This window comes from Notolepis coatsorum (assembly GCF_963971535.1).
Source record: "Notolepis coatsorum genome assembly, chromosome: 3".
NCBI lineage: Eukaryota > Metazoa > Chordata > Actinopteri > Aulopiformes > Paralepididae > Notolepis > Notolepis coatsorum.
In genome coordinates this window covers 179,090,748-179,117,327 of record NC_140167.1, presented here as the reverse complement: position 1 = coordinate 179,117,327, position 26,580 = coordinate 179,090,748, and the positions used below count along the sequence as shown (strand labels likewise).

The window sequence follows — 26,580 nt, the reverse complement described above, 5'->3', positions numbered from 1 at the left end:
CACCCAAGGGGGGACCCCGACAGAAAGGGCCGGTTTGATACGGGATAAGCTGTCATCAAACTGGTTGACACCCCCCCCCCCTTGAACACCCCTCTAGCACATGCTGAGGAGTCGTTCCGCAGCTAGACACGCAAGGCATGTGGACCCCATAGGCTCCTACACGCCGAAGCCCTGCAGTGATATTGCTACCACCCAAATCACGCTCGCCTCTGCTTCACAGACCACTGCCACTCTCACAGGAGTGGGAGGCATCAGCGCGATACCCCGCCTGGCGAAGGCGAGGCCGGGGTAACCCTTGCTGTGCGTTCAACAGAAGAGGCCTCGAGTCCCCCTGCTGACCACCGTAGCTAGTGGCAGCTGTAACACCAGGCTCATCCATCACACAACGTGTGGTGCAGGAGCCACGCGACAGCACAACATTCTCACGGACAGACCCAGGCTCAGCCATCAACTGGGTGTCAGCCCCTGTTCCCATGAGAAGTGAAGAATGGGGCCGCATGCGCTTCAAAGAAGGTTCGCGGCCCGCAGCCAAAGGAGAACGATCAAAGCCCCGCTTCCGTGGGTAACAGAGAGAGGATTGAACGGGGAGCGGGCTGCTCGCGGCAAAGTGACGACGGCTTGTTTTATCCAAACCGAATTCACCCAAAATTGCCGATCCCTCGGCCGCCAAGGCTGTCGGCCTTGTGGAACCCCGTTGACTCTCCGCCCAGGGCACCACTGGCGGGGAAAACATGGCCGCCTGTCGAGGATCTCGCCACAGTCGTTGACGAGACCGTGCTCCCACCTCTGGCTGCACAGCGTGAGGCGGTGTAGGACCCAGATCAACAACCGCCTGCGCCTCCACAGAATGACCAAAAAGCCTTTCCGTGGAAAAAGGAGTCGTGAGGAGAGAAAACCTATCCTCTTCCCCAAGAGGAGTGCTCCAACCAAACATGCCTAACAACAAACGTTGATAGCATCCTAATCCTCCCCGCAGTTATAGCTTGCGACTGAGTCAAGATCTCTATAACACCACAAACATGCAACATGTTTACAATGTCGGCTGGACCCATAGCCCTACTACCCGACGCCAATGTGGATAGGAAACTAGCCAGCTGAGCCATAACACTGGCCGCCGCTACAAACCATCCTGCAGCAGTATACCACTCATTCGTCCATACTGCCATCCTCCGAGCCGATGCGCTCTCAAGCATCGGCCGGGTGGGACATCGTTCATCCCCGCCGGGGCACAGGAACAAAGCTACCTGGCTACGTAGCCACGGTACACCCGGCCTGCACCCAGTTGTTAGCCTGTTTACCCGTAAAAAAGGTAAATAGGACTCAGCGAAACCCCCCACATTAGCAACCGACTGACCTTCATCAATGAAGCGGGCAAGAGGAGGGAAAAGCGGAATTGTCCCGCGGCGGGGATCATTAGAACAACGACCCATTTCAGCGTCAACATTAGCATTAGCAGTAGTAGCATTAGTAGCATTAGCGTTAGCAGCGTGCTCCAGGATTGCCAGGAAAACGTCCACTGCAGTGGAACGTTCACCAAGCCACCCCGGCCCTGGCGCCGAAACATACTCCACAGCATTACCAATACCAACATTGATGCCTGATGACACAGGGCCTACCTTTGTACAAGCCGGCTCGATAGCCAAACCTTGTACGCTGCCCCTTGGTCTGCTGCCGTCAGACGAGGAAACATCAACACAGGCCCGTCGTGTCGCTGAAACATGCCTCGAATATGCCAGGGGTAAGCAAACCTCCGGTAAGCTTTCAACATTACGTAATTTCTCTAATCTTTTCATAACTAGTTAACATAATGTGCACTGCATCCGCTATGATGGAAACGAAAATAGAGGAAGAGTGTATTGGTGACCATGTCTACTGTCTTATAGGCTACGCCTCCATAGAGGCGGGACCCGGCAGGTGTGGGTGTACTGGTTTTTATTCGTGATGGAGTACAATAGGTACATGAGATGAGGTATATCTCGATAGGCTTAAGAGCGGGACGCGATAAGCCAAGTACGATATATAACTGGTTATGTTTGTTCTTTGGAGTGTCTTTTAACGTTTTGTCCCTATGTGTTTTCAGCAAGCGTACACTAAAGCTTGGGAAAAGGACAAGCGGACCATCCACATAATGCCAGATGCTCCTGAAATTGTCCTGGCCAAGGCCAATGCCATCACCATGAGTAATGTAAGACAATCATGTTACATTTACAAGCCAGAGCACTTGTCCATAAGGGTCAATGTATTTATAAGCAGAATTATTTATATAGAAATATTTTATGAATTAAATCTCAATATTTCTCTGTCCAAGAACAGCTATAGTCCAAAAGAGTTTAAATTAGATGATGCAATGAAGTAAACTTTAATCAGCTCTTATTTTCATGTATTTCTCTTTGTAATGTAACATTTCTCTTTGTAATATAAAAACTAGAATGCACTAGCAGGGTTCTCCCAGAGTTGATCGTAGCTCAAATGTGTAGTATAGCAAAGCTAATGCTAACCGTGTCATGTATGTGAATGGAAAATGCTAAAACAATTAGTGTCATACTCCTGAGAACTGTCAATTAAGCATGATCTGACCACTCTCCCACAATCCTGAGAAATGGTCTGAGCTGTTTTTGAGCTTGGTTTTATAATTGTTAAAATATTTTATCATTTGTCTGGGTGGTTAATAACAAATTTGTCTGTGGTGTTACAAACTCGGAGTCAGAACATTTATTTTCACTTTACCTCAACTTTAACAATATGTAAATTATTTAAAACAAATAATTATATTATAATTTTTCTATTCAAATTTTGTTTTTCATTTCCATCCTAGAAACTGTACAAAGCTGGCAATGAAGCAATGAAGAAGAAGGGTTATGATCTCAGAGTTGATGCTATTGCTATTCAAGCAGCAAAGCTCTCTACCCGTATTGCCAGTGATGTGAGTAAACCTGTTCTTTATTCTTTTTATCTACTGTATCAATTCATGCTTTTTTTTAACTTATAATCAAGTTATCTGCTCAATAGTAGCTTGCTTTCATGGTACAAAAACATGAAGAATCAACAGTTAATCTATTTTTCCCCATTTTACTTTTAGTTTAAGTACCATGCAGAATACCGCAAGCAGGCGGGTCATCACATTGGTGCCCGCTGCATCGAGGACGACCCTCTCCTCATGCTGGCTCTGAACTCAGCCAAGATTGCCAGTGATGCCCTTTACAAGAAGGACTTCAACCTGTCCAAGACAAAGTTCAATCTTCCAGTGGACATGATGGCCTTTGTACTGGCCAAGAAGAACCAGATCCAGGTCAACCATGCCAACTACACCACCCGCCTGCACAACTGGAGCTGTCTGCCAGACTCCAATGATGTGGTCCATGCCAGACAAGCATATGATATACAGAGTGACGTAAGCATAGATTTCTTGAATTTATATTGTACAGATAAACATAATTTCTCTTTGCATGTTCTGTGAAAGTATTTAAAATGTATTTTATTTGTTTTGTGCAGAATATGTACAAGATAGAACTGAAGAGTTTGCAGGGTATTGGCTGGGTCCCTATTGGCTCACTGGACGTTGAGAAGGTGAAGAAAGCTGGAGAGGTCCTGAGTGAGCAACTGTATCGCCAGCATCCATCCAACTTCAAGTTTAGAAGCTCAACTCAAGACATGCCCATGGTGCTGGCTAAAGCAAACACCGATATTGCAAACAAGGTATGGCATTGGTATTGTCCCTCCCATTCCATTCAAAAATACTTCCTGTTGATACACTTTTTAAAGGAGGATTAATACTTTGAAATGTGTGAAGTGTCTTTCAGCTTTTTATAGATGGCAATGGCAATTTAATTAAAATACATTATAATTTGTAACTTTAGTAGCTATTTAAATATTGAGTCCCAAAATAGTTTTGGTTAACTTTAGTAGCTATTTAAATATTGAGTCCCAAAATAGTTTTGGTTAACTTTAGTAGCTATTTAAATATTGAGTCCAAGGACCAAAATAGTTTTGGTAAACTTTAGTAGCTATTTAAATATTGAGTCCAAGGACCAAAATTGTTTTGGTTAACTTTAGTAGCTATTTAAAATATTGAGTCCAAGGACCAAAATTAACTGGTTATGTTTGTTCTTTGGAGTGTCTTTTAACCTTTTGTCCCTATGTGTTTTCAGCAAGCGTACACTAAAGCTTGGGAAAAGGACAAGCTGAGCATCCACATAATGCCAGATGCTCCTGAAATTGTCCTGGCCAAGGCCAATGCCATCACCATGAGTAATGTAAGACAATCATGTTACATTTACAAGCCAGAGCACTTGTCCATAAGGGTCAATGTATTCATAAGCAGAATTATTTATATAGAAATATTTTATTAATTAAATCTCAATATTTCTCTGTCCAAGAACAGCTATAGTCCAAAAGAGTTTAAATGAGATGATGTGACGAAGTAAACTTTAATCAGCTCTTATTTTCATGTATTTCTCGTATTTCTCTTTGTAATGTAACATTTCTCTTTGTAATATAAAAACTAGAATGCACTAGCAGGGTTCTCCCAGAGTTGTAGTAGCTCAAAAGTGTAGTATAGCAAAGCTAATGCTAACCATTTCATGTGAATGGAAAATGCTAAAACAATTAGTGTCATACTCCTGAGAACTGTCAATTAAGTGTGATCTGACCGCTCTCCCACAATCCTGAGAAATGGTCTGAGCTGTTTTTGAGCTGGGTTTTATAATTGTTAAAAATATTTATCATATACATTTGTCTGGGTGGTTAATAACAAATTTGTCTGTGGTGTTACAAACTCAGAACATTTATTTTCACTTTACCTCAACTTTAACAATATGTAAATGATTTAAAACAAATAATTAGGCTACTTTTCTTTCCTTTTTCTATTCAAATTTTGTTTTTCATTTCCATCCTAGAAACTGTACAAAGCTGGCAATGAAGCAATGAAGAAGAAGGGTTATGATCTCAGAGCTGATGCTATTGCTATTCAAGCAGCAAAGCTCTCTACCCGTATTGCCAGTGATGTGAGTAAACCTGTTCTTTATTATTTTTTATCTACTGTATCAATTCATGCTTTTTAAAAATTATAATCAAGTTATCTACTCTATAGTATAGCTTGCATGATTTCACGTACAAAAACATGAAGAATCAACAGTTAATCTATTTTTCCCCATTTTACTTTTAGTTTAAGTACCATGCAGAATACCGCAAGCAGGCGGGTCATCACATTGGTGCCCGCTGCATCGAGGACGACCCTCTCCTCATGCTGGCTCTGAACTCAGCCAAGATTGCCAGTGATGCCCTTTACAAGAAGGACTTCAACCAGTCCAAGACCAAGTTCCATCTTCCAGTGGACATGATGGCCTTTGTACTGGCCAAGAAGAACCAGATCCAGGTCAACCATGCCAACTACACCACCCGCCTGCACAACTGGAGCTGTCTGCCAGACTCCAATGATGTGGTCCATGCCAGACAAGCATATGATATACAGAGTGACGTAAGCATATAGATTTCTTGAATTTACATTGTACAGATAAACAGAATTTCTCTTTGCATGTTCTGTGAAAGTATTTAAAATGTATTTTATTTGTTTTGTGCAGAATGTGTACAAGATAGAACTGAAGAGTTTACTATTCATCTGCTGTTTTTGTGAAGCACATGCATGGTAGAATTACACCATATACATGAGAAATACTTGGATTTGTATTCATTGTACTGTAATACCTTTTCTATTGATTTCCTTCAGAACCAGTACAAGAGTGAGTATCAAAGCTTTGTCAGGGGAACAGGATGGATTCCTATTGGCTCACTGGCAGTGGAGACAGCTAAGGTTGGAGGTGATATTCAGAGTGAGAATAAATACCGCACTCATCCATCCACCTTCAAGTTCAGCAAGCTCATGGATTCTATGGACGTGGCCCTGGCCACCGCCAACAACCAGATCATGAACAAGGTGCAGTACCCTCAGATCAGACCATTTTATTAGATTAGATTCAATCTTATTGTCATTGCACAGCACAAGTACAGTACAACGAAACAAAGTGTAGGTATATATACAGATATATAAGTAGATAGATTATACAGATATAGATACATGTATATAGGTGTATACAGCATTGTTTTGGTTAACTTTAGGTTCTATTTAAATATTGAGTCCAAGGACCAACATTGTTTTGGTTAACTTTAGTAGCTATTTAAATATTGAGTCCCAAAATAGTTTTGGTTAACTTTAGTAGCTATTTAAATATTGAGTCCAAGGACCAAAATAGTTTTGGTTAACTTTAGTAGCTATTTAAAATATTGAGTCCAAGGACCAAAATTAACTGGTTATGTTTGTTCTTTGGAGTGTCTTTTAACTTTTTGTCCCTATGTGTTTTCAGCAAGCGTACACTAAAGCTTGGGAAAAGGACAAGCTGAGCATCCACATAATGCCAGATGCTCCTGAAATTGTCCTGGCCAAGGCCAATGCCATCACCATGAGTAATGTAAGACAATCATGTTACATTAGCACTGGGTCCATAAGGGTCAATGTATTTATAAGCAGAATTATTTATATAGAAATATTTTATTAATTAAATCTCAATATTTCTCTGTCCAAGAACAGCTATAGTCCATGAGATGATGTGACCAAGTAAACTTTAATCAGCTCTTATTTTCATGTATTTCTCTTTGTAATGTAACATTTCTCTTTGTAATATAAAAACTAGAGTGCATTAGCAGGGTTCTCCCAGAGTTGTAGTAAGTATAGCAACAAAAGTGTAGTATAGCAAAGCTAATGCTAACTGTGTCATGTATGTGAATGGAAAATGCTAAAACAATTAGTGTCATACTCCTGAGAACTGTCAATTACGCGTGATCTGACCGCTCTCCCACAACCCTGAGAAATGGTCTGAGCTGTTTTTGAGCTGGGTTTTATAATTGTTAACATTTTTAATCATATACATTTGTCTGGGTGGTTAATAACGAATTTCTCTGTGGTGTTACAAACTCAGAGTCAGAACATTTATTTTCACTTTACCTCAACTTTAACAATATGCAAATGATTTAAAACAAATAATTAGGCTACTTTTCTTTCCTTTTTCTATTCAAATTTTGTTTTTCATTTCCATCCTAGAAACTGTACAAAGCTGGCAATGAAGCAATGAAGAAGAAGGGTTATGATCTCAGAGCTGATGCTATTGCTATTCAAGCAGCAAAGCTCTCTACCCGTATTGCCAGTGATGTGAGTAAACCTGTTCTTTATTATTTGTATCTACTGTATCAATTCATGCTTTTTTTTTATTTTATTATAATCAAGTTATCTACTCTATAGTAGCTTGCTTTCACGTAAAAAAAACATGAAGAATCAACAGTTAATCTATTTTTTCCATTTTACTTTTAGTTTAAGTACCATGCAGAATACCGCAAGCAGGCGGGTCATCACATTGGTGCCCGCTGCATCGAGGACGACCCTCTCCTCATGCTGGCTCTGAACTCAGCCAAGATTGCCAGTGATGCCCTTTACAAGAAGGACTTCAACCTGTCCAAGACCAAGTTCAATCTTCCAGTGGACATGATGGCCTTTGTACTGGCCAAGAAGAACCAGATCCAGGTCAACCATGCCAACTACACCACCCGCCTGCACAACTGGACCTGCCTGCCAGACTCCAGTGATGTGGTCCATGCCAGGAAGGCCTATGACATAAACAGTGATGTACGTCTCTAAATTTATTCAATACCTCTTTTCATGTACATAACACAATTATGTATGTCCTATTACAGCTTTGTGTGCTTTGATGTTGACAGTTTTGCTCTCTGCCCCTCAGGCTATATACAAGGCTGACATGGCTGACATCAAAGGCACAGGATGGATCCCCATTGGCTCGCTTGATGTGCTGAAGGTCAAGAATGCAGGAAAGATCCTGAGTGACCATTTGTACAAGCAGAAAGTAGACGCACTGAAATATACCAGTGATACGAAATCCATCCCTATGGTCTTGGCAAAAGCAAACGCAGGGATCATGAACAAGGTAGACGACAAGATAAACCTATTTTAAAGCAGGCTATAACTGTGAACACAAGCATTTTTGCAATGAAATTGTGGACAGATGTATACAATATGATGTGATCTCAATTGCTGACTGATATATTTTCTCTTTATAGCAAGATTACTTGGCAGCTTGGGAAGCTGACAAGATTAAAACCCATGTGATCCCTGACCTACCAGAGATTGTCCTGTCTAAAGCTAATGCTCTCAACATGAGCAAGGTACGTTTCACCTGTTTTGACATACAGTAGGCTAAATCCAGGCAAGTGAAGGACTGAAATCTCTTGTGAATACAAGCCTACAATTTTCACATGTCAAGATCGTTTTTAAACAGACCTGCTCACAGTATTTCACAAAATGCTTTAACTCCAACTACATGTCTCATACCTGATGAAGATTGAAATGCTGTTCTTTTCCTGTCTTTAATGAAAACATTTGTATAGGAGGAACACTGTCCCCTTCCTTAACTAGATACAGATAGACTCCTCCCACTTACTGTAGTCGATGAATGATGGATTTATTGCACACCATGGCTTCACATATTAACAGCATTAAAGTAAAACTGGAATAAAGAAAGTAAACAAAGAAAACATTAAGTTATATTGAGCCTCACTAATATGCATTTGCATCCCATTCTTCCATTACTAATCAATCCTCTATAAAGAAATAGCTATTAAATATAGCTAGATGTCAAGCTAACAATGAATGCACACAATACAAAATTCTTAACCTAAACTCACAAAATATTCACATACATGCAAAGATTAATACCTTATTAAAACTGTACTTAACAAATGATGCTTCTATAAATAAATATAAAAGAGGATGTCAATGCTTTTTGATAACACAGCACAACAGAATCAGAGTGCTTCATGCAAGTAAAACAAAATGGCCTTCTCTAAAGTTCAGAGGGCAAACAACAATGCAATCACAGTGTGATCACAAGCGCCACCTTGTGGCTACAGAAGTTACCTAGAATTACTCTCTCAGGTCAGAACAAATTGACAAACTAACTCTATTTTTGAGAATCTGCTAGTTTGATCTTTGCTGAGCACCAGATGGATGTACATATAACCCTCTTCTCTTGAAGAGCTTGTTCTAATCCTACACTTTTGATTTCCCTTTCAGAAACTTTACAGAGAAGGTGTGGAGAAAATGTTCAGAAAGGGCTATGACATCAAGACGGACGCCGTTTCCATTGTCGCTGCCAAGCATGGAAGAAATATTATCAGTGATGTAAATAGCATGCAGCTACATTCCTTTACCATTCATTTTACATTAATTTAGCTGTTAACATGCTGCTTTTTCCCCCTTCATTTTCAACTGTATGCAATATGACTGATTTCCCTTTGTATATACCGGTACAATATATATACATACAGTTGATTACTGCTGTATTTATTGTGTCTACACAGTACAAGTATAAGACAGAATACCGCAAGAACTTGGGCCGCCACATTGGTGCCCACTGCGTCCAGGATGACCCCCTGCTCGTGCTGGCTCTGAACTCAGCCAAGATTGCCAGTGATGCCCTTTACAAGAAGGACTTCAACCTGTCCAAGACCAAGTTCAATCTGCCGGTGGACATGATGGCCTTTGTACTGGCCAAGAAGAACCAGATCCAGGTCAACCATGCCAACTACACCACCCGCCTGCACAACTGGACCTGCCTGCCAGACTCCAGTGATGTGGTCCATGCCAGGAAGGCCTATGACATAAACAGTGATGTACGTCTCTAAATTTATTCAATACCTCTTTTCATGTACATAACACAATTATGTATGTCCTATTACAGCTTTGTGTGCTTTGATGTTGACAGTTTTGCTATCTGCCCCTCAGGCTATATACAAGGCTGACTTGGCTGACATCAAAGGCACAGGATGGATCCCCATTGGCTCGCTTGATGTGCTGAAGGTCAAGAATGCAGGAAAGATCCTGAGTGACCATTTGTACAAGCAGAAAGTAGACACACTGAAATATACCAGTGATACGAAATCCATCCCAATGGCCTTGGCAAAAGCAAACGCAGCGATCATGAACAAGGTAAACGACAAGATACACCTATTTTAAAGCAGGCTATAACTGTGAACACAAGCATTTTTGCAATGAACTTGTGGACAGATGTATACAATATGATGTGATCTCAATTGCTGACTGATATATTTTCTCTTTATAGCAAGATTACTTGGCAGCTTGGGAAGCTGACAAGATTAAAACCCATGTGATCCCTGACCTACCAGAGATTGTCCTGTCTAAAGCTAATGCTCTCAACATGAGCAAGGTACGTTTCACCTGTTTTGACATACAGTAGGCTAAATCCAGGCAAGTGAAGGACTGAAATATCTTGTGAATACAAGCCTACAATTTTCACATGTCAAGATATTGTTTTTAAACAGACCTGCTCACAGTATTTCACAAAATGCTTTAATTCCAACTACATGTCTCATACCTGATGAAGATTGAAATGCTGTTCTTTTCCTGTCTTTAATGAAAACATTTGTATAGGAGGAACACTGTCCCCTTCCTTAACTAGATACAGATAGACTCCTCCCACTTACTGTAGTCGATGAATGATGGATTTATTGCACACCATGGCTTCACATATTAACAGCATTAAAGTAAAACTGGAATTAAAAAAGTAAACAAAGACAACATTAAGTTATATTGAGCCTCACTAATATGCATTTGCATCCCATTCTTACATTACCAATCAACCCTCTTAAGAAATAGCTATTAAATATAGCTAGATGTCAAGCTAACAATGAATGCACACAATACAAAATCCTTAACCTAAACTCACTAAATATTCACATACATGCAAAGATTAACACCTTATTAAAACTGTACTTAACAAATGATGCTTCTATAAATAAATATAAAAGAGGATGTCAATGCTTTTTTGATAACACAGCACAACAGAAGCAGAGTGCTTCATACAAGTAAAACAAAATGGCCTTCTCTAAAGTTCAGAGGGCAAACAACAATGCAATCACAGTGTGATCACAAGCGCCACCTTGTGGCTACAGAAGTTACCTAGAATTACTCTCTCAGGTCAGAACAAATTGACAAACTAACTCTATTTTTGAGAATCTGCTAGTTTTATCTTTGCTCAGCACCAGATGGATGTACATATAACCCTCTTCTCTTGAAGAGCTTGTTCTAATCCTACACTTTTGATTTCCCTTTCAGAAACTTTACAGAGAAGGTGTGGAGAAAATGTTCAGAAAGGGCTATGACATCAAGACGGACGCCGTCTCCATTGTCGCTGCCAAGCATGGACGAAATATTATCAGTGATGTAAATAGCATGCGGCTACATTCCTTTACCATTCATTTTACATTAATTTAGCTGTTAACATGCTGCTTTTTCCCCCTTCATTTATTTTCAACTGTATGCAATATGACTGATTTCCCTTTGTATATAGGCTACCGGTACAATATATATACTGTATTTATTGTGTCTACACAGTACAAGTATAAGACAGAATACCGCAAGAACTTGGGCCGCCACATTGGTGCCCACTGCGTCCAGGATGACCCCCTGCTCGTGCTGGCTCTGAACTCAGCCAAGATTGCCAGTGATGCCCTTTACAAGAAGGACTTCAACCTGTCCAAGACCAAGTTCCATCTTCCAGTGGACATGATGGCCTTTGTACTGGCCAAGAAGAACCAGATCCAGGTCAACCATGCCAACTACATCACCCGCCTGCACAACTGGACCTGTCTGCCAGACTCCAATGATGTGGCCCATGCCAGGAAGGCCTATGACATACAGAGTGATGTACGTCTCTAAATTTATTCAATACCTCTTTTCATGTACATAACACAATTATGTATGTACTATTACAGCTTTGTGTGCTTTGATGTTGACAGTTTTGCTATCTGCCCCTCAGGCTATATACAAGGCTGACTTGGCTGACATCAAAGGCACAGGATGGATCCCCATTGGCTCGCTTGATGTGCTGAAGGTCAAGAATGCAGGAAAGATCCTGAGTGACCATTTGTACAAGCAGAAAGTAGACGCACTGAAATATACCAGTGATACGAAATCCATCCCTATGGCCTTGGCAAAAGCAAACGCAGCGATCATGAACAAGGTAAACGACAAGATACACCTATTTTAAAGCAGGCTATAACTGTGAACACAAGCATTTTTGCAATGAACTTGTGGACAGATGTATACAATATGATGTGATCTCAATTGCTGACTGATATATTTTCTCTTTATAGCAAGATTACTTGGCAGCTTGGGAAGCTGACAAGATTAAAACCCATGTGATCCCTGACCTACCAGAGATTGTCCTGTCTAAAGCTAATGCTCTCAACATGAGCAAGGTACGTTTAACCTGTTTTGACATACAGTAGGCTAAATCCAGGCAAGTGAAGGACTGAAATCTTTTGTGAATACAAGCCTACAATTTTTACATGTCAAGATAATATTGTTTTTAAACATAGACCTGCTCACAGTATTTCACAAAATGCTTTAATTAACTACATGTCTCATACCTGACTTTAATGAAAACATTTGTATAGGAGGAACACTGTTCTGCCCTCACCAAAGAGTCCCCTTCCTTAACACACAAACATAGACTCCTCCCACTTACTGTAGTCGATGAATGATGGATTTATTGCACACCATGTGGCTTCACATATTAACAGTGTTAAAGTAAAACTGGAATAAATAAAGTAAATAAAGAAAACATTAAGTTATATTGAGCTTCACTAATATGCATTTGCATCCCATTCTTCCATTACTAATCAATCCTCTATAAAGAAATAGCTATTAAATATAGCTAGAGGTCAAGCTAACAATGAATGCACACAATACAAAATCCTTAACCTAAACTCACAAAATATTCACATACATGCCAAGATTAACACCTTATTGTACTTAACAAATGATGCTTCTATAAATAAATATAAAAGAGTCTGTCAATGCTTTTTGATAACACAGCACCATAGTGTGCTTCATGCAAGTAAAACAAAATGGCCTCTTAAAAATTCAGAGGGCAAACAACAAGGCAATCACAGTGTGATCACAAGCGCCACCTAGTGGCTACAGAAGTTACCTAGAATTACTCTCTCAGGTCAGAACAAATTGACAAACTAACTCTATTTTTGAGAATCTGCTAGTTTTATCTTTGCTCAGCACCAGATGGTTGTATGTATAACCCTCTTCTCTTGAAGAGCTTGTTCTAATCCTACACTTTTGATTTCCCTTTCAGAAACTTTACAGAGAAGGTGTGGAGGAATTGTTCAGAAAGGGCTACGACATCAAGACGGACGCCGTCTCCATTGTCGCTGCCAAGCATGGAAGAAATATTATCAGTGATGTAAATAGCATGCAGTTACATTCCTTTACCCTTCATTTTACATTAATTTAGCTGTTAACATGCTGCTTTTCCCCCTTCATTTTCAATTGTATGCAATATGACTGATTTCCCTTTGTATATACCGGTACAATATATATACATATACCGTTGATTACAGCTGTATTTATCGTGTCTACACAGTACAAGTACAAGGCTGGATTCCGCAAGCAGTGTGGCCACCACATTGGTGCCCGCAGCATCCATGACGACCCATTGATCATGCTGGCTCTGAACTCAGCCAAGATTGCCAGTGATGCCCTTTACAAGAAGGACTTCAACAAGTCCAAGACCAAGTTCAATCTTCCAGTGGACATGCTGACTATTGAACTGGCCAAGAGATGCCAGATCCAAGTGAATGACTTCAACTACAGAACTCGCCTGCACCAGTGGACATGCCTGCCAGACTCCACTGATGTCGTCCAGGCCAGGAAGGCCTATGATCTGCAGAGTGATGTGAGTTTACTTTTTCAAACCATGCCATATATACCAGTAGATTATTTGCCCACACAGTATTTTCTCATCCTTTGTTTCTCTCATCATAACCTAGGCTATATACAAGGCTGACATGCAATGGATCAAGGGAACAGGTTGGGTTCCTATCGGCTCAATCGATGTGGAGAAAGTTAAGAAGGCGGGAGAGATCCTAAGTGAAAGGAAATACCGTGAGCACCCCAGCAAATTCAAATTCACTGCCAAGACCGAAGACATGCCATATGCCCTGGCGAAGGCCAATGCTCAGACTATGGACAAGGTACAGATAGCACATCTTATTTTGTCTTTATTTTCTTAGGGTGAAGGGGGGTGTCTCAAAGGCAAATAATGAATTACTCAATTAGTCAAACTGTTTCAATTAATCAAAGTAATGCCTTGCCCCCCCCCAGCCAATAAACTATAAGCTAAGATCTCACAAAACTGTCTTCCTTTTCCATTTACAGAAAGCATATGTTGAAGCCTGGAACAAGGACAAGACCAGCATTCACCTCATGCCAGATATCCCAGAGATCATCCTGGCCAAACAGAATAACCTCAACACCAGTGTGGTAATGCCTCACCTCTGAACATCTCCATATCAACCATGAGTACATTCAAATATGTTATCATCTCAATATTGAGTGGCATCAAGTATCCTAGCAATTATATGTACTATCAGTTCATATCAGTGTTCTGTAGCATTTTATCGAGCAAAATGCTGATGTCATGCCATTGGGTTTTGGGTTCAGTGCTGATGGGAATATATTTATTGTATTTACCGTAGTAGTAATAATAATAATACTAATAATAATAATAATAGATTTGATTAAAAAGCACATTTGTCAGACTCAAGGACACTGTACAGTTTTCTCACTTTTGACCAGCAACAAGTACGAATTACATTGTCTGTTGAATAGCGTGTGATATATTATATATTAAACAGTGTTTTGAGTAATGCTTTTGTTGTTTCAGAAACATTACCGTCAAGACTTTATGAACACCATCAATAAGGGCTACTACCTGCCAAAGGATGCTATTTCTGTGCTGGCAGCCAGGGCCTCCAGGGACATAGTCAGCGATGTAAGCCTGTGATTCTCTCTGTAATATCTGTTTATACAATATCTTTTAATTATATTGTGAAATATCTTTGTCACTTCAATCATTGTTTCCGTCGCAAATGTTTCAGTACAAGTACAAGGCCGGGTATCGCAAGCAGTGTGGCCACCACATTGGAGCCCTCAGCGTTCAGGATGACCCTCTGCTTGTGCTGGCCGCTAATGCAGCCAGAATCTCCAGCGATAACATCTACAAAAAGGACTTCAACAAGACCAAGACCAAGTTCAACCTTCCAGTGGACATGATGACTTTTGCACTGGCCAAGAAATGCCAGATCCAAGTGAATGACTTCAACTACAGAACTCGCCTGCACCAGTGGACATGCCTGCCAGACTCCACTGATGTTGTCCAGGCCAGGAAGGCCTATGATCTTCAAAGTGATGTAAGTACATAAAACTCAGGTTCAGGTTCAGTTTTAAACATACCAGTTAAAAAAACACAAAAGAAGACATTGCAAGGAAAAACAATCAACACATGCAGCTGTGTTAACTCATTCAGCGCCGGGGATTTTCCTCATCCTGTTCTAGCTAGGTCACGCTTTAAAGATAGGGGTGCGTCACCTTGTTTGTAGAGCTATATCTATATTCTATATTATAGCTATGGATACAATACTATGGTCATTTGACAGTAACTATCTTCTGTCCAAGATGCAAAAAAGAATAATCTTTTTCATGTATACGTTCGTGCGTTATCCCGTGGTGAATATAAGTATAGTTTCGGAGTGATCTGGGCTAATTCCTGGAAAGCTGAGTCATAGGGCGCTACGTGGATTCTACTAAAAGCATTGGTGTTTCATCCCTGGATAAATCAAATGTATACAATAGTTATTATCTTTCATCATGAATGCATGAAAGGGGGGGGTTTCTGATGCTTTGATTGCCAGTAACGGCATTTGTTTTGAAAACTACACATGCTGATCAGCCGGATCGATATGAAAACATTGTTGGATCAAGCTGAAATTGATGTCAGATAGTCCTTACCTTTAATCGGGGCTATTCCAAAAAGAATATTCCAATTGTCTGGTCGCAATTTCCAGTATTGGTGTCCATCTGGTCCCGGACATAATTTGGTACAACTTATGGATAGAGTGTGCCAGATGCGTTTCGAAGTGGTCGGATGAAGCGATTTACTTGGCTCGTTCTAAATTTAACGTCCGGAGGGATTTAAGTGTAACACAGGGTGAGATATAAGGTTTCAAAGGGTTGGCGACACTGCCATCTAGCAGGATGCGGCCGGTATTGCACTTTGGCAAACTCAGAATCCTTTCCTATGGCAACACCGAGGTCAGTGGAAATAACGAGTTTACTCGTTGGCGTTCAACGCATGGCGCCCAATAACAAGTAAACTCGTTGTTGGCGGGGAATGAGTTAAGACGGCCCAATGCTTACTTTTCTGTGACAGACTATGAAAATATAAACAAACACAAAATATTAAACAAATGTAACTTACAACTTTAAAGGTCACATTCAGGAGGTGGGGTATTTAGCTTCTCTCTTATGTGATCTATAAATGGACTCCAAATGTTTTCAAATGTATCAGAGGAGCCCCAAACTGTGAGTCTCAAGTTTAAGATGGTGCATTACCTCTCTTGCGGAGTATGTGCGTGTGACGCTAATAGTGATCTTGATCAAATATGCGTGTACAAGATGGTGGCTAGCTTATAAATCGTATCTTTTCTACCTAAAGTTGAACCTAAAATATATTTATGACAACATTTTGTAACGGTAAGATTGCGAATGCTATATCTGGATCTTGAGTCATATTTAATCTGAAATGTCTAGTCTGAAAGTTTGATCTGAATGATTGTTGATCAACAGTACCGGCTCGTGCACCACTGCTACAGTAGATGGTGCACAAGGGGCTCACTTGTTACAGGCACAGAAACAGCCCATTAAGAACAGGACTGAAACAGAAGTGTATAGAGGCTGCTAGAATGCATAATGTGACTGGGATTTTTTATTCAGCAAAAAACTTAAGACATGTTTAGGGGACCTCAAATACCTATATTAACGTGTTGAAAGGGGCTAAAATATGTCCCCTTCGAGATGTGACATCTTTTTGTCATTTTTAAGAATGCAGTTGTAATGGTGTGACCTTTTTTCAAAATGGTCCATTCTCATATGTTATCTATTGCAAATTGTTCATAATACTGCTGCAATATGCATAATGTATTGGATTAAAGATAAAAACAACAAAAACAATCAAATTTCCTTGATGTGGATCCATTATAGTGTACTGTACATTAATTGACAGTATACCTCCCAGGCCCAACAGAAAGCTTGTTGGGAGGGAATGAGTAAAAATGCGTCTGGAACAGGGGCGGATTTAGGATTGTAGGAGATCCGGGGCTTAGCCCAGATGGGCCCCCCCCCCCCTTTTTTTTTTTTTTTTTTTTTTTTTTAATTTAAATTTTTTTTTTTTTTTTTTTTTGCAGGCAAGGGGTGGGTAGGAGGGGGTCAGACACGACCCCCTCCACGACAGATTTTTTTTGAATTTAATGAACCTGTACGTGCAATTTCCTGCAATATAGAGCCTTCAATCTTGACCAATAAAGCTGCTCTTTTCACTATAAAACTCAGTTAACCATAACGTAGTTATGGTTAGATTTATATATTGGGGGGGATATATCATATTTTTCATATAATCAAAAAGTGGTGGAGCAAGATCATACCTTTGCTCCCCCAAGTTCAATAGTGGGAGAGCAGAGATGCTCCGAATGCTCTTATGGCCAGGCGTCTATGATTCACTGATACAAAGTAAAATAGTGCAGTGCAATAAAATAGTTAGTAAAATAGAATAAAATAATGCAATAGTGCATTGCAATAAAATAGTTATCATCGTATTTTTTCGGGAGGCCGGTAAGGAGTGCATTACAGTAGTCGAGTTGGCTTGAGATAAAGGCATGGATCTGGTTTTCAGCGTCCTTTTGATTTATAAATGGCCGTACTTTAGCTATGTTTCTAAGGTGGAAGAATTAAGTTTTTGTCAACTTGTTGATTGTGATTTAAAGCTTAGGTCTGAGTCTACCATAACACCAAGACTTAACTCACTCAAATACAGTTAGCAGCTGGATAGACCACAGATGGAAATTAGCTTCTGCTAAATCTGGTGCAAACATATTTTCATGTAACAATGATGAATTGTAAAAAAATAAAAAAAAAAAAAAATAAAAAAAAAAAATTATTTTTTTTAAAATAGATTCGGGGCTTTTCAGAATACATCCGGGGCTTGAGCCCAGGTAGCCACCCCCTAGCTCCGCCCCTGGTCTGGAAGCTGACAGTGAATCCATATTTTAACGCGGTCCTATTTCCTCTAGGCCGTGTACAAAGCTGATATGGAGTGGATTCGTGGATGTGGCTGGTCACCTCAGGGCTCTGTGGATGTCGTCAAGGCCAAGCACGCCCAGACCATACTCAACGAGAATCTCTACCGTCAGCCCCCCAGCACCGTCAAGTTCACCAGCATTGTTGACCTCCCTGCTATTGTCCTATCCAAGCAGAACGCTGTGAACATTAGTGATGTGAGCAATACCACTTCTCATTCTGTTTCATCCAATATAAAAATAAATACAGTATATGTTTTAGCTGTCAATAAATCTGTATCTAGGTGAAAGTGAATGTTTGTAAAAAAATGTGTTTGCTTTTTCACAGAAAAACTACAGGGCAGCCTGGGATAAGGCCAAGCTCTCTATTCACCTGAAACCTGACATCCCCTCCGTTGTGTTGGCCAAGTCTAATGCTATCAACATCAGCAATGTACGTTCAGCTCATTGGAAGCACAGGCAGTGTGTATATATATGTATGTATGTATGTATGTATGTATGTATGTATGTATGTATGTATGTATGTATGTATGTATGTATGTATGTATGTATGTATGTATGTATGTATGTATGTATGTATGTATGTATGTATGTATGTATGTATGTATGTATGTATGTATGTATGTATGTATAGAGTCTGAAGAAGTCTTTAATCATCATGCAGTGACCCACATGCGATGAGTGGCAAACACAGGAACACACACAGGCGATTTTTCTTTGGGTCGCCAATGAAATCGAGTCTAGTATATATAGACATATATATATATTCATTCTATATATGTATATATATATATATATATATGTATGTTCTGCATATCCTGAATTGTATTATTCAATCAATCTGAGACAGTGAAGTGATGTTTGATGTTGATGACTAGTTCAATTACTCTCTCCCACCATCCTTCTTTGTCACAGAAACTGTACACCAAGGCATGGGATGACCAGAAGGCCAAGGGCTACCACATCAAGGAGGATGCTATTGCTGTGCTGAAGGCTAGAGCCTCCAGGGACATCATTAGTGATGTAAGAGAAAGATTCACTGCTGGACAAAATTCACTTACTATTGAGTTGAGACACTTACTGACTTTTCAACCATCATTATTGTTTGCTCTGTCTATTAGTACAAATTCAAAGATGGTGATGTAAATAACATGCAGTTACATTCCTTTACCCTTAATTTTACATTCATTAGTTGTTAACCCCCATTAAATGTTCCCCCTTTATTTACAATTACATTATTCTGATATCAATTTGGGCAATATGACTGATTTCCCTGTGTATATACCAGTACAGTATATATGTATACACTGTTAATTACTACTTTATTTATTGTGTCTACATAGTACAAGTACAAGAATGGATACCGCAAGCAGTGTGGCCACCACATCGGTGCCCTCAGCATCCAGGACGACCCACTGAGCATGCTGGCTCGGAACTCAGGCAAGATTGCCAGTGATATTCTTTATAAGAAGGACCACAACAACTCCAAGACCAAGTACCACCTTCCAGAGGACATGATGGCCATTGAACTAGCCAAGAGATGCCAGAAACAAGTGAATGACTTCAACTACAGAACTCGCCTGCACCAGTGGACATGCATGCCAGACTCCACTGATGTCGTCCAGGCCAGGAAGGCCTATGATCTGCAGAGCGATGTGAGTTTACTATAATATTCATAGCCATATACAATCGACTCTGAATTGTATTTGTATTATTTCTTTTGATAATGTTATATTTCCATATTAGCAATCTAGTTTTTCCATGCATATAAGCACTTGAGTTCTGAGCTCAAAGTTCTATAAATAAATTAAAGCTGGATAAATTATATGAAATGTATGTATAACTATTATGTTTCCTCAGGCTGTGTACAAAGCTGATATGGAGTGGATGCGTGGATGTGGCTGGGTGCCACATGAGAGTGTGGGGGTTGTCAAGGTGAAGCACGCACAGAAGATCCTGGCCGATGTAAGTCTGTCTCTTGGCTCACCTCACCTCACCCTGGTTTTGTAATAATTTGTCAGATCATATAGAATTATGTACAGTAGGATAATTCTTACTATTTTATATATACATATAAAATAACAAGTCAGATTATTTGACATAAATCAGGAAAAGATTAGTTAGTTTTGCTGAAATATTTTGTTAACTGTTATTATTGCTGTTTTACAGAGAGGCTACCGTGTCAAGTTGGATGAACAGAAATTCATAGCCCCCGTTGACAGAATGGACTTTGTTTGTGCCAAGAACGCTGCTTCTGTCCTCAATGAGGTGAGAACAACTCATCTGCAATTATTGAGCTGTTGTTAAACGTTTTGTTTCTGTCTCGTTTCTATCAGATTAACTCTTTAATATGATGACAAAATAACACATTGCACAAGAGAATCATGCTTGTGGTTAAGTCTTTCCCTTTCTGGCTTTGTACAGGCCAAGTACCGCGAGGCCTGGCACAAGGACAAGACCAAGTACTCACTAGTGGATACTCCAGTTATGGTCACAGCCAGAGAGGTGGCAAAGAACCTTCACCCAGTAAGACAATTCTTCATTTGAGAGATTATTTCTAAATAATCATTTCTACTCTATATTTATATATTGTTATTTACTCAACAATGATCTCCTACAGCAACTGTACACCAAGGATTGGGACAAGATCAAAGCCACCGGCTACTTCATGCCTGGGACTGCTGTGCCAATCCAGCAGTGCATCCGTACAACTAAAATTCAGAGCATGGTGAGTATTGATTCAAATTGGTGGTCACTCCTTTCACATCGCAACCATTTATTAAAAAAGTTAGGTTGGAATAGCAGTTTATTTAAATATCTTTATTTTCCCCTTTCATAGCACAAGTACAATGAGGGATACCGCAAGCAGGTGGGCCACCACATTGGTGCCCGCAGCGTCCAGGACGACCCTCTGCTCATGCTGGCTCTGAACTCAGCCAAGATTGCCAGTGATGCCCTTTACAAGAAGGACTTCAACCAGTCCAAGACCAAGTATCACCTTCCTGTAGACATGCTGCAGTTTGAACTGGCCAAGAAATGCCAAATCCAGGTCAACGATGACAGGTACAGGACCCGCCTGCACCAGTGGACATGCATGCCAGATTCAACTGACGTCGTGAATGCCCGCAAGGCCTATGATCTGCAGAGTGATGTGAGTACCATCTACAGAACACAGCTAAATGTTTACTTCACTTAGGATTCTTTTCTAATATTAATTTTAAATAGTGAGAATTCCCTCTCTAACCTCTTGATGTACGGAATGTCTTTGTTTCTGTCTGCAGGTTATTTACAAGGCTGATCTGGAGTGGCTCCGGGGCTGTGGCTGGATGCCAGCTGAGTCCGTTGATCACGTCAAAGCCAGGAATGCCCAACATATCCTCAATGAAGTATGTTCACCATTTCATATACAGTAGAATTGTTTTATCAGGCAAATGTAGCTTATTTTCATGACAGCAATCTGTGTCTCACTATAATGCTGTGATGTCCCTTTACAGAGACATTACAAAAAGGGTGCCAAAGAGAACTTTGGCAAGTTCACCCTTATCGTGGACCGCCCTGAGATCGTCCTGGCCAAGTTGAATGCTATCAACCTCAGTGACGTATGTATAATATATCATTCCTGTTGTAAGCCAAAAAAGCCTTCATGATTTATTATGTACTGTTGGTTCCTTATGGATTCTCACCCATGACTAATTTCTCTGTTGCTGTAGCTTAAGTACAAGGAGTCGTTTAATGCAGAAAAGGGCCATTACATCGGCTTAGCTAACACGAACCAGATGATCCAAAGCAGGGAGTTGGCCAGGCACACCAGTGAGGTAATGTATGAACCTTACCCATTCATTTCATTCATTCATTTTCATTGTTAGTGCATTTGTTCATCTATATTTTCCCTTTCCTGTTGGTGACTTTGGTGACACTTAATATGATTTCAGAAATACTACAAACAACGCTGGGACCTCACCAAGGCTTCTAGCTACCAGCTGGACCAGCAATACATCCCTCTGCTTGCCGGCAAGAAGGGCAGAGAGATCATCAGCGATGTGAGCTTCCCTTCTACTTGATAAAATACATTAAACCCATTACATCTCACTTCTTAAATATGTATAACTGATGGTGCCGGTGGTGTTAATCAGCAGTTTTTGGCTTCATGATATTGATATCTTCTTTTAATATGGATCCTAACAGGCCAAGTACCATAAGGTCCATGAGAAGGCCAAGGGTCACTATTTGGCTAATACCCTGGTGGACTTCCCTGAGGTGATGCGCTGCGGAGAACAAGAGAAGAACAAGGGATTGGTAAGATATTATAAGATAAAATATTGCCTATATAAGATAAGATAAGATAAGATGGATCTTTATTCATCCATGTGGGGAAATTGGGCAACAGGAGAGGGCGAGGAGAAGTACTGTAGAAGCAGGGTAATAACAATTAAATGTACAGCCCACCCTGGTATAATATACAGACTATCCCAAGTCTACCCTGTACAAATATACAATACTTTAGGTCTTAGTCTACAGATTATCAATAAATATAACTGTGCCTATACAAATATGATTGAAGATCATGAATAAATTAATGAATGATATCTGAGTCCTTGTGCAAAGTGTACCAGAGTCTGTGCAGGGTTCAGTAGTTAACAGTTCTCCAGTTATTTAGCAGTTAAGTGCTTTTTTCCTATTGCTAGGTTTTTAGTGAGTTTTTCCTTACCTTCGCGTGGGGTATGTCTGGGAGTGTTGCATTAATTTAATTTATTTATTTAACATTTTATTTTGGATTTCCTGGTGTTTTTGTCTTTGTTCTTGATTTATTGTGATGTTTCTTCTTGACTTGTTTAATGTCCCATGGCATGGGGACATTAATGTGTGTTGTCGGGCCTTACAAATAAATTGAATTTGAATTAGAACTTGAACAATTAGAAATGTAACCAAGTCAGTCAAAGGCCAAAGGCTCCCGAGGCGGTCGGATGGCGTAGCGGAGATTGCGCTCGTCACCAATGCAAGAGGCTGCGGTCTCAACTCCCGGAGTCAGCATTGCCTGCGCCTTCGGCCAATCTTCATACTAACTCGTTTGGCTGAGTTAGCGGGAGGGAGGTCGAGGGTGGTAAACTGGCGTTGTGGACAGCGACGCCTACAGGTCAGGTCTGGGCGCCTGCTCAGCGAAAGGCAGGAAATGGTGAAGGCAGCGTGACCTCCCACGCGTTACGATGAGAGTCCTTGCTGCCAGGTGAAAAAAGAGCCACTGGCTGTCTCCACATGTGTCGGAGGAAGCAGGTGGTAGACTTCAGGGTTCCCTTGTACCGACCAGTAAGAGGAACATGTGCACAACAACCAGGTAGGGGAGGGGGGGAATTGGCATAATGACTCAATTGGGATGGGGAGAAAAAATATAAAAATCAGGCGGAGAAAAAGAGGATTAAAAAAATTTATAATAATAATAAATAAAAGGCCAAAGGCTCCCTTTTGGTCATCTTCTACAAGTTACCAAAGATGTTTCAAAATAACTTTCAACACAAGCTGAAACTACTGTTTGGGCTTTGGGGGAGGGGCGGAGCGCACCGCTGTGAAGGAAGGGTGTGCTGCATTTACAACTCAAGACTAAATGAGAGCAGCACAGCATGTGGCACAATAATAGCTTTGTCTTGATTTTCTTCTTTCCATGATCGTGGGAAGCCAAAATCATAATTTAAACTTGATTAATTTAAACACAGCTGTTGCAAAAATAAACAGCACATATTTAGAAAATGTACGAGTAAACAGCCCATCATTTCTAAACATGTTCCAAAAAGGTTTTCCCATTTTCCCATTATTATATTTCTCGAGAAATAGGAAATAGCTTCGGTGAGAATGTCTGGGAACCTGTTTCCTGGTGTTGAACCCTAATGTATATAGTATACCTTACTGATGTAATTATCTTAGTTGGTAATTTGCTGGGGGATTGCTAGGATTTCGTTTTTTCAGTGATTAAGTTCTACTATCAGATAACTTGTGATTCATTCATGAGTCTCTTATTATTAATGAAAAAGCTTAAATGAGGTTTTCCCTTTAGTTCCTTAAGTTTCATATTGTACATGCTAATGCTCATAACTTTCCTATGACATCACTCTCTTTCCAGAGGCTCTACACCAAGGACTACCACACCAACAAGGTCAAGAACCACCTCCCAAAAGACGTCATTGCCAACAAGGTGGCCAAGAACTGCCAGGACATGCTGAGTGAAGTGCTCTACCGCACCTACCTGCACCAGTGGACCAGCCACCCTGAGCAGGAGGATCTCACGCGTGCCCGCAAGAACAACGAACAGATCAGTGATGTAGGTTTTTCTCCACTCAAGACACACCCTTACTGTTCTCACAGAACAGAATAATAATAAAAAAATAAAAAATAAAAAATAAAATTTAAAAAGATGAATTGTCTACACAATTTGTCTTTGGCTTCATTGTGGTTAACTCAAACCTATTTGATGCAAGTTATATGACCATTATTATGTAATTTACATTAATAGATGATTTACAGTAATAGTAATATCTAATGGTAATAGATCATTTGACATCCAAATCGCATGTACTGTTTTACATTACAACCTTTGAAGAGTGGTCACCACAGTAATGGCAGTTAGTGATGGAAAACCAAGAGGTGACAAGAAAAAAAAAAAATTTGCTCAATGCTGACTATACAATATGGTCGTTTTGCTATTGCTGTTTAATAGGTGTGCTACAAGGAAGATCTGACCTGGATGAGGGGTATGGGCTGCTACAACTGGGACACCCCTGAGATCATCCGTGCCAAGAAATCCTATATCCTACAGAGTGAGGTGAGTATCAACACAGAGCATCATAGAAAACCATGTATCATGTGTTATTAACTCATTATTTTCTATATTCATTATGAAACAATGAAAAGTGATTGATGTGTGTTTTAAAACACTGACCTCCATCTTCATGAGTTTCATGTCATCATGTTCCCCAACAGCTGAAATACAGAGATGAGGCTAAGAAGGAATTCAACAACTACTCCATTGTGACAGACACCCCAGTCTATGTGACTGCTATCCTGGGACACACCTGGGCCAGCGAGGTGAGTGATCTGGCCCAACTGACAAAAGAAGCAGCCTTTCAACTGTACAAATATCCTGTCATAATACGATGATTTTAGCTGTTGGTCTGATGTATTTAAAATGGGGCTGTCAAAGTTACCGCGTTAATAATGTGTTAACGCAAATGCTCATTAATGCCACAAACTAACGAAAAAAAAAGGGATTCATTGTTAAAATGTACAAAGATTCAGTCACACCAGTTCATATTAGAAAAGTAAATTACATTTTGGTGACAGACTTCTTCAGACAAACATTTATTTTTTTGTATGTGTTTGTCTGTTCCTCAATATGTCCAGACAATGAAAATAGAGAGAACTTCAGTTTTACTGTACAAAAGTATATTAGTCTGTAAAAGATTGAGAGATTAACATTGGTCTCAATTCAGTTGGATTTGTGACACTGTTTTGATTCCACATAGTAGAAGGGGATGTTTTTGATACCCTTTCTTTTGATCCATGTGAGGTTGGACACAATTACATTGTGGGATTTGCTTTAGAAGTGTGAGGGATCCAGGGAATGATCTTTGAGTAATGGAGAATTTTGCTTACCAATGTGTCTGATGCATTGAGGCCCATTGTTTGGTTTTAATGCTTAAAAAAATAGTAATGTAAAATTGTGCAGGTTAATATGGCCATCTATTGTTGTCTATTGGGAGTTGCCATGTTATGATTATTTGCAGCATATTTAATTTATGCTAAATGCAGTACCTTTGCTTTTCTGGACAATATTTGTCATTTTGGTTATTTATTTGATTAGATTTGCATAAAGCAAGCATATCCGTCCACCCCCATGTTGATTAGTATTAAACATTTGAAGAATATCCCTATGCAATTAATCACAGTTAACTCTGGACAATAATGTGATTAATTGCGATTAAATGTTTTAATCGATTGACAGCCCTAATTTAAAACAATTTGTCGCTCATCCAATTGACTTTTGGATTAATGAAACAATGAAATTATCCCTTTCCACAGCTGAACTACAGGGAGGCCTACCATAAGGAGAAGCACTTGTACACCACAATTCTGGATACCTATGACTATGCCAGATGCTACAACTTCAAACACTTCTTCAGCAATGTAAGTGTGAATCTACACTCATCTCTCAATCCTTTTCACAAGAACTAAGATAGGAGTTCTTGAAGCAGTAAGAATATTTTTCTTTCTTTTTCTTCTTTTTATTGTTGATGAAAGTGTCTGTTT

At 40.0% G+C, this 26,580-nt stretch overlaps 1 protein-coding gene across 1 annotated transcript in view; it reads left to right on the top strand.

The window, feature by feature from the left end:
- LOC311226081 (nebulin-like) overlaps positions 1 to 26,580 on the top strand; it is a gene marked incomplete at its 5' end in the record, with an annotated part of 144,572 nt that overhangs the window by 53,850 nt on the left and 64,142 nt on the right. Inside the window, 45 exon segments of the mRNA XM_084311458.1 lie at positions 2,081 to 2,185; positions 2,816 to 2,923; positions 3,080 to 3,391; positions 3,493 to 3,696; positions 4,149 to 4,253; positions 4,896 to 5,003; positions 5,165 to 5,476; positions 5,726 to 5,932; positions 6,360 to 6,464; positions 7,094 to 7,201; positions 7,361 to 7,672; positions 7,785 to 7,988; positions 8,122 to 8,226; positions 9,134 to 9,241; positions 9,421 to 9,732; positions 9,845 to 10,048; positions 10,182 to 10,286; positions 11,195 to 11,302; positions 11,474 to 11,785; positions 11,898 to 12,101; positions 12,235 to 12,339; positions 13,230 to 13,337; positions 13,518 to 13,829; positions 13,924 to 14,127; positions 14,312 to 14,416; positions 14,820 to 14,927; positions 15,034 to 15,345; positions 18,280 to 18,483; positions 18,614 to 18,718; positions 19,201 to 19,308; positions 19,629 to 19,940; positions 20,146 to 20,250; positions 20,455 to 20,553; positions 20,710 to 20,811; positions 20,906 to 21,013; positions 21,125 to 21,436; positions 21,567 to 21,671; positions 21,780 to 21,884; positions 21,996 to 22,100; positions 22,218 to 22,325; positions 22,471 to 22,581; positions 24,398 to 24,595; positions 24,992 to 25,096; positions 25,255 to 25,359; positions 26,353 to 26,457. Coding sequence (XP_084167584.1) covers positions 2,081 to 2,185; positions 2,816 to 2,923; positions 3,080 to 3,391; positions 3,493 to 3,696; positions 4,149 to 4,253; positions 4,896 to 5,003; positions 5,165 to 5,476; positions 5,726 to 5,932; positions 6,360 to 6,464; positions 7,094 to 7,201; positions 7,361 to 7,672; positions 7,785 to 7,988; positions 8,122 to 8,226; positions 9,134 to 9,241; positions 9,421 to 9,732; positions 9,845 to 10,048; positions 10,182 to 10,286; positions 11,195 to 11,302; positions 11,474 to 11,785; positions 11,898 to 12,101; positions 12,235 to 12,339; positions 13,230 to 13,337; positions 13,518 to 13,829; positions 13,924 to 14,127; positions 14,312 to 14,416; positions 14,820 to 14,927; positions 15,034 to 15,345; positions 18,280 to 18,483; positions 18,614 to 18,718; positions 19,201 to 19,308; positions 19,629 to 19,940; positions 20,146 to 20,250; positions 20,455 to 20,553; positions 20,710 to 20,811; positions 20,906 to 21,013; positions 21,125 to 21,436; positions 21,567 to 21,671; positions 21,780 to 21,884; positions 21,996 to 22,100; positions 22,218 to 22,325; positions 22,471 to 22,581; positions 24,398 to 24,595; positions 24,992 to 25,096; positions 25,255 to 25,359; positions 26,353 to 26,457 — 7,404 coding nt within the window.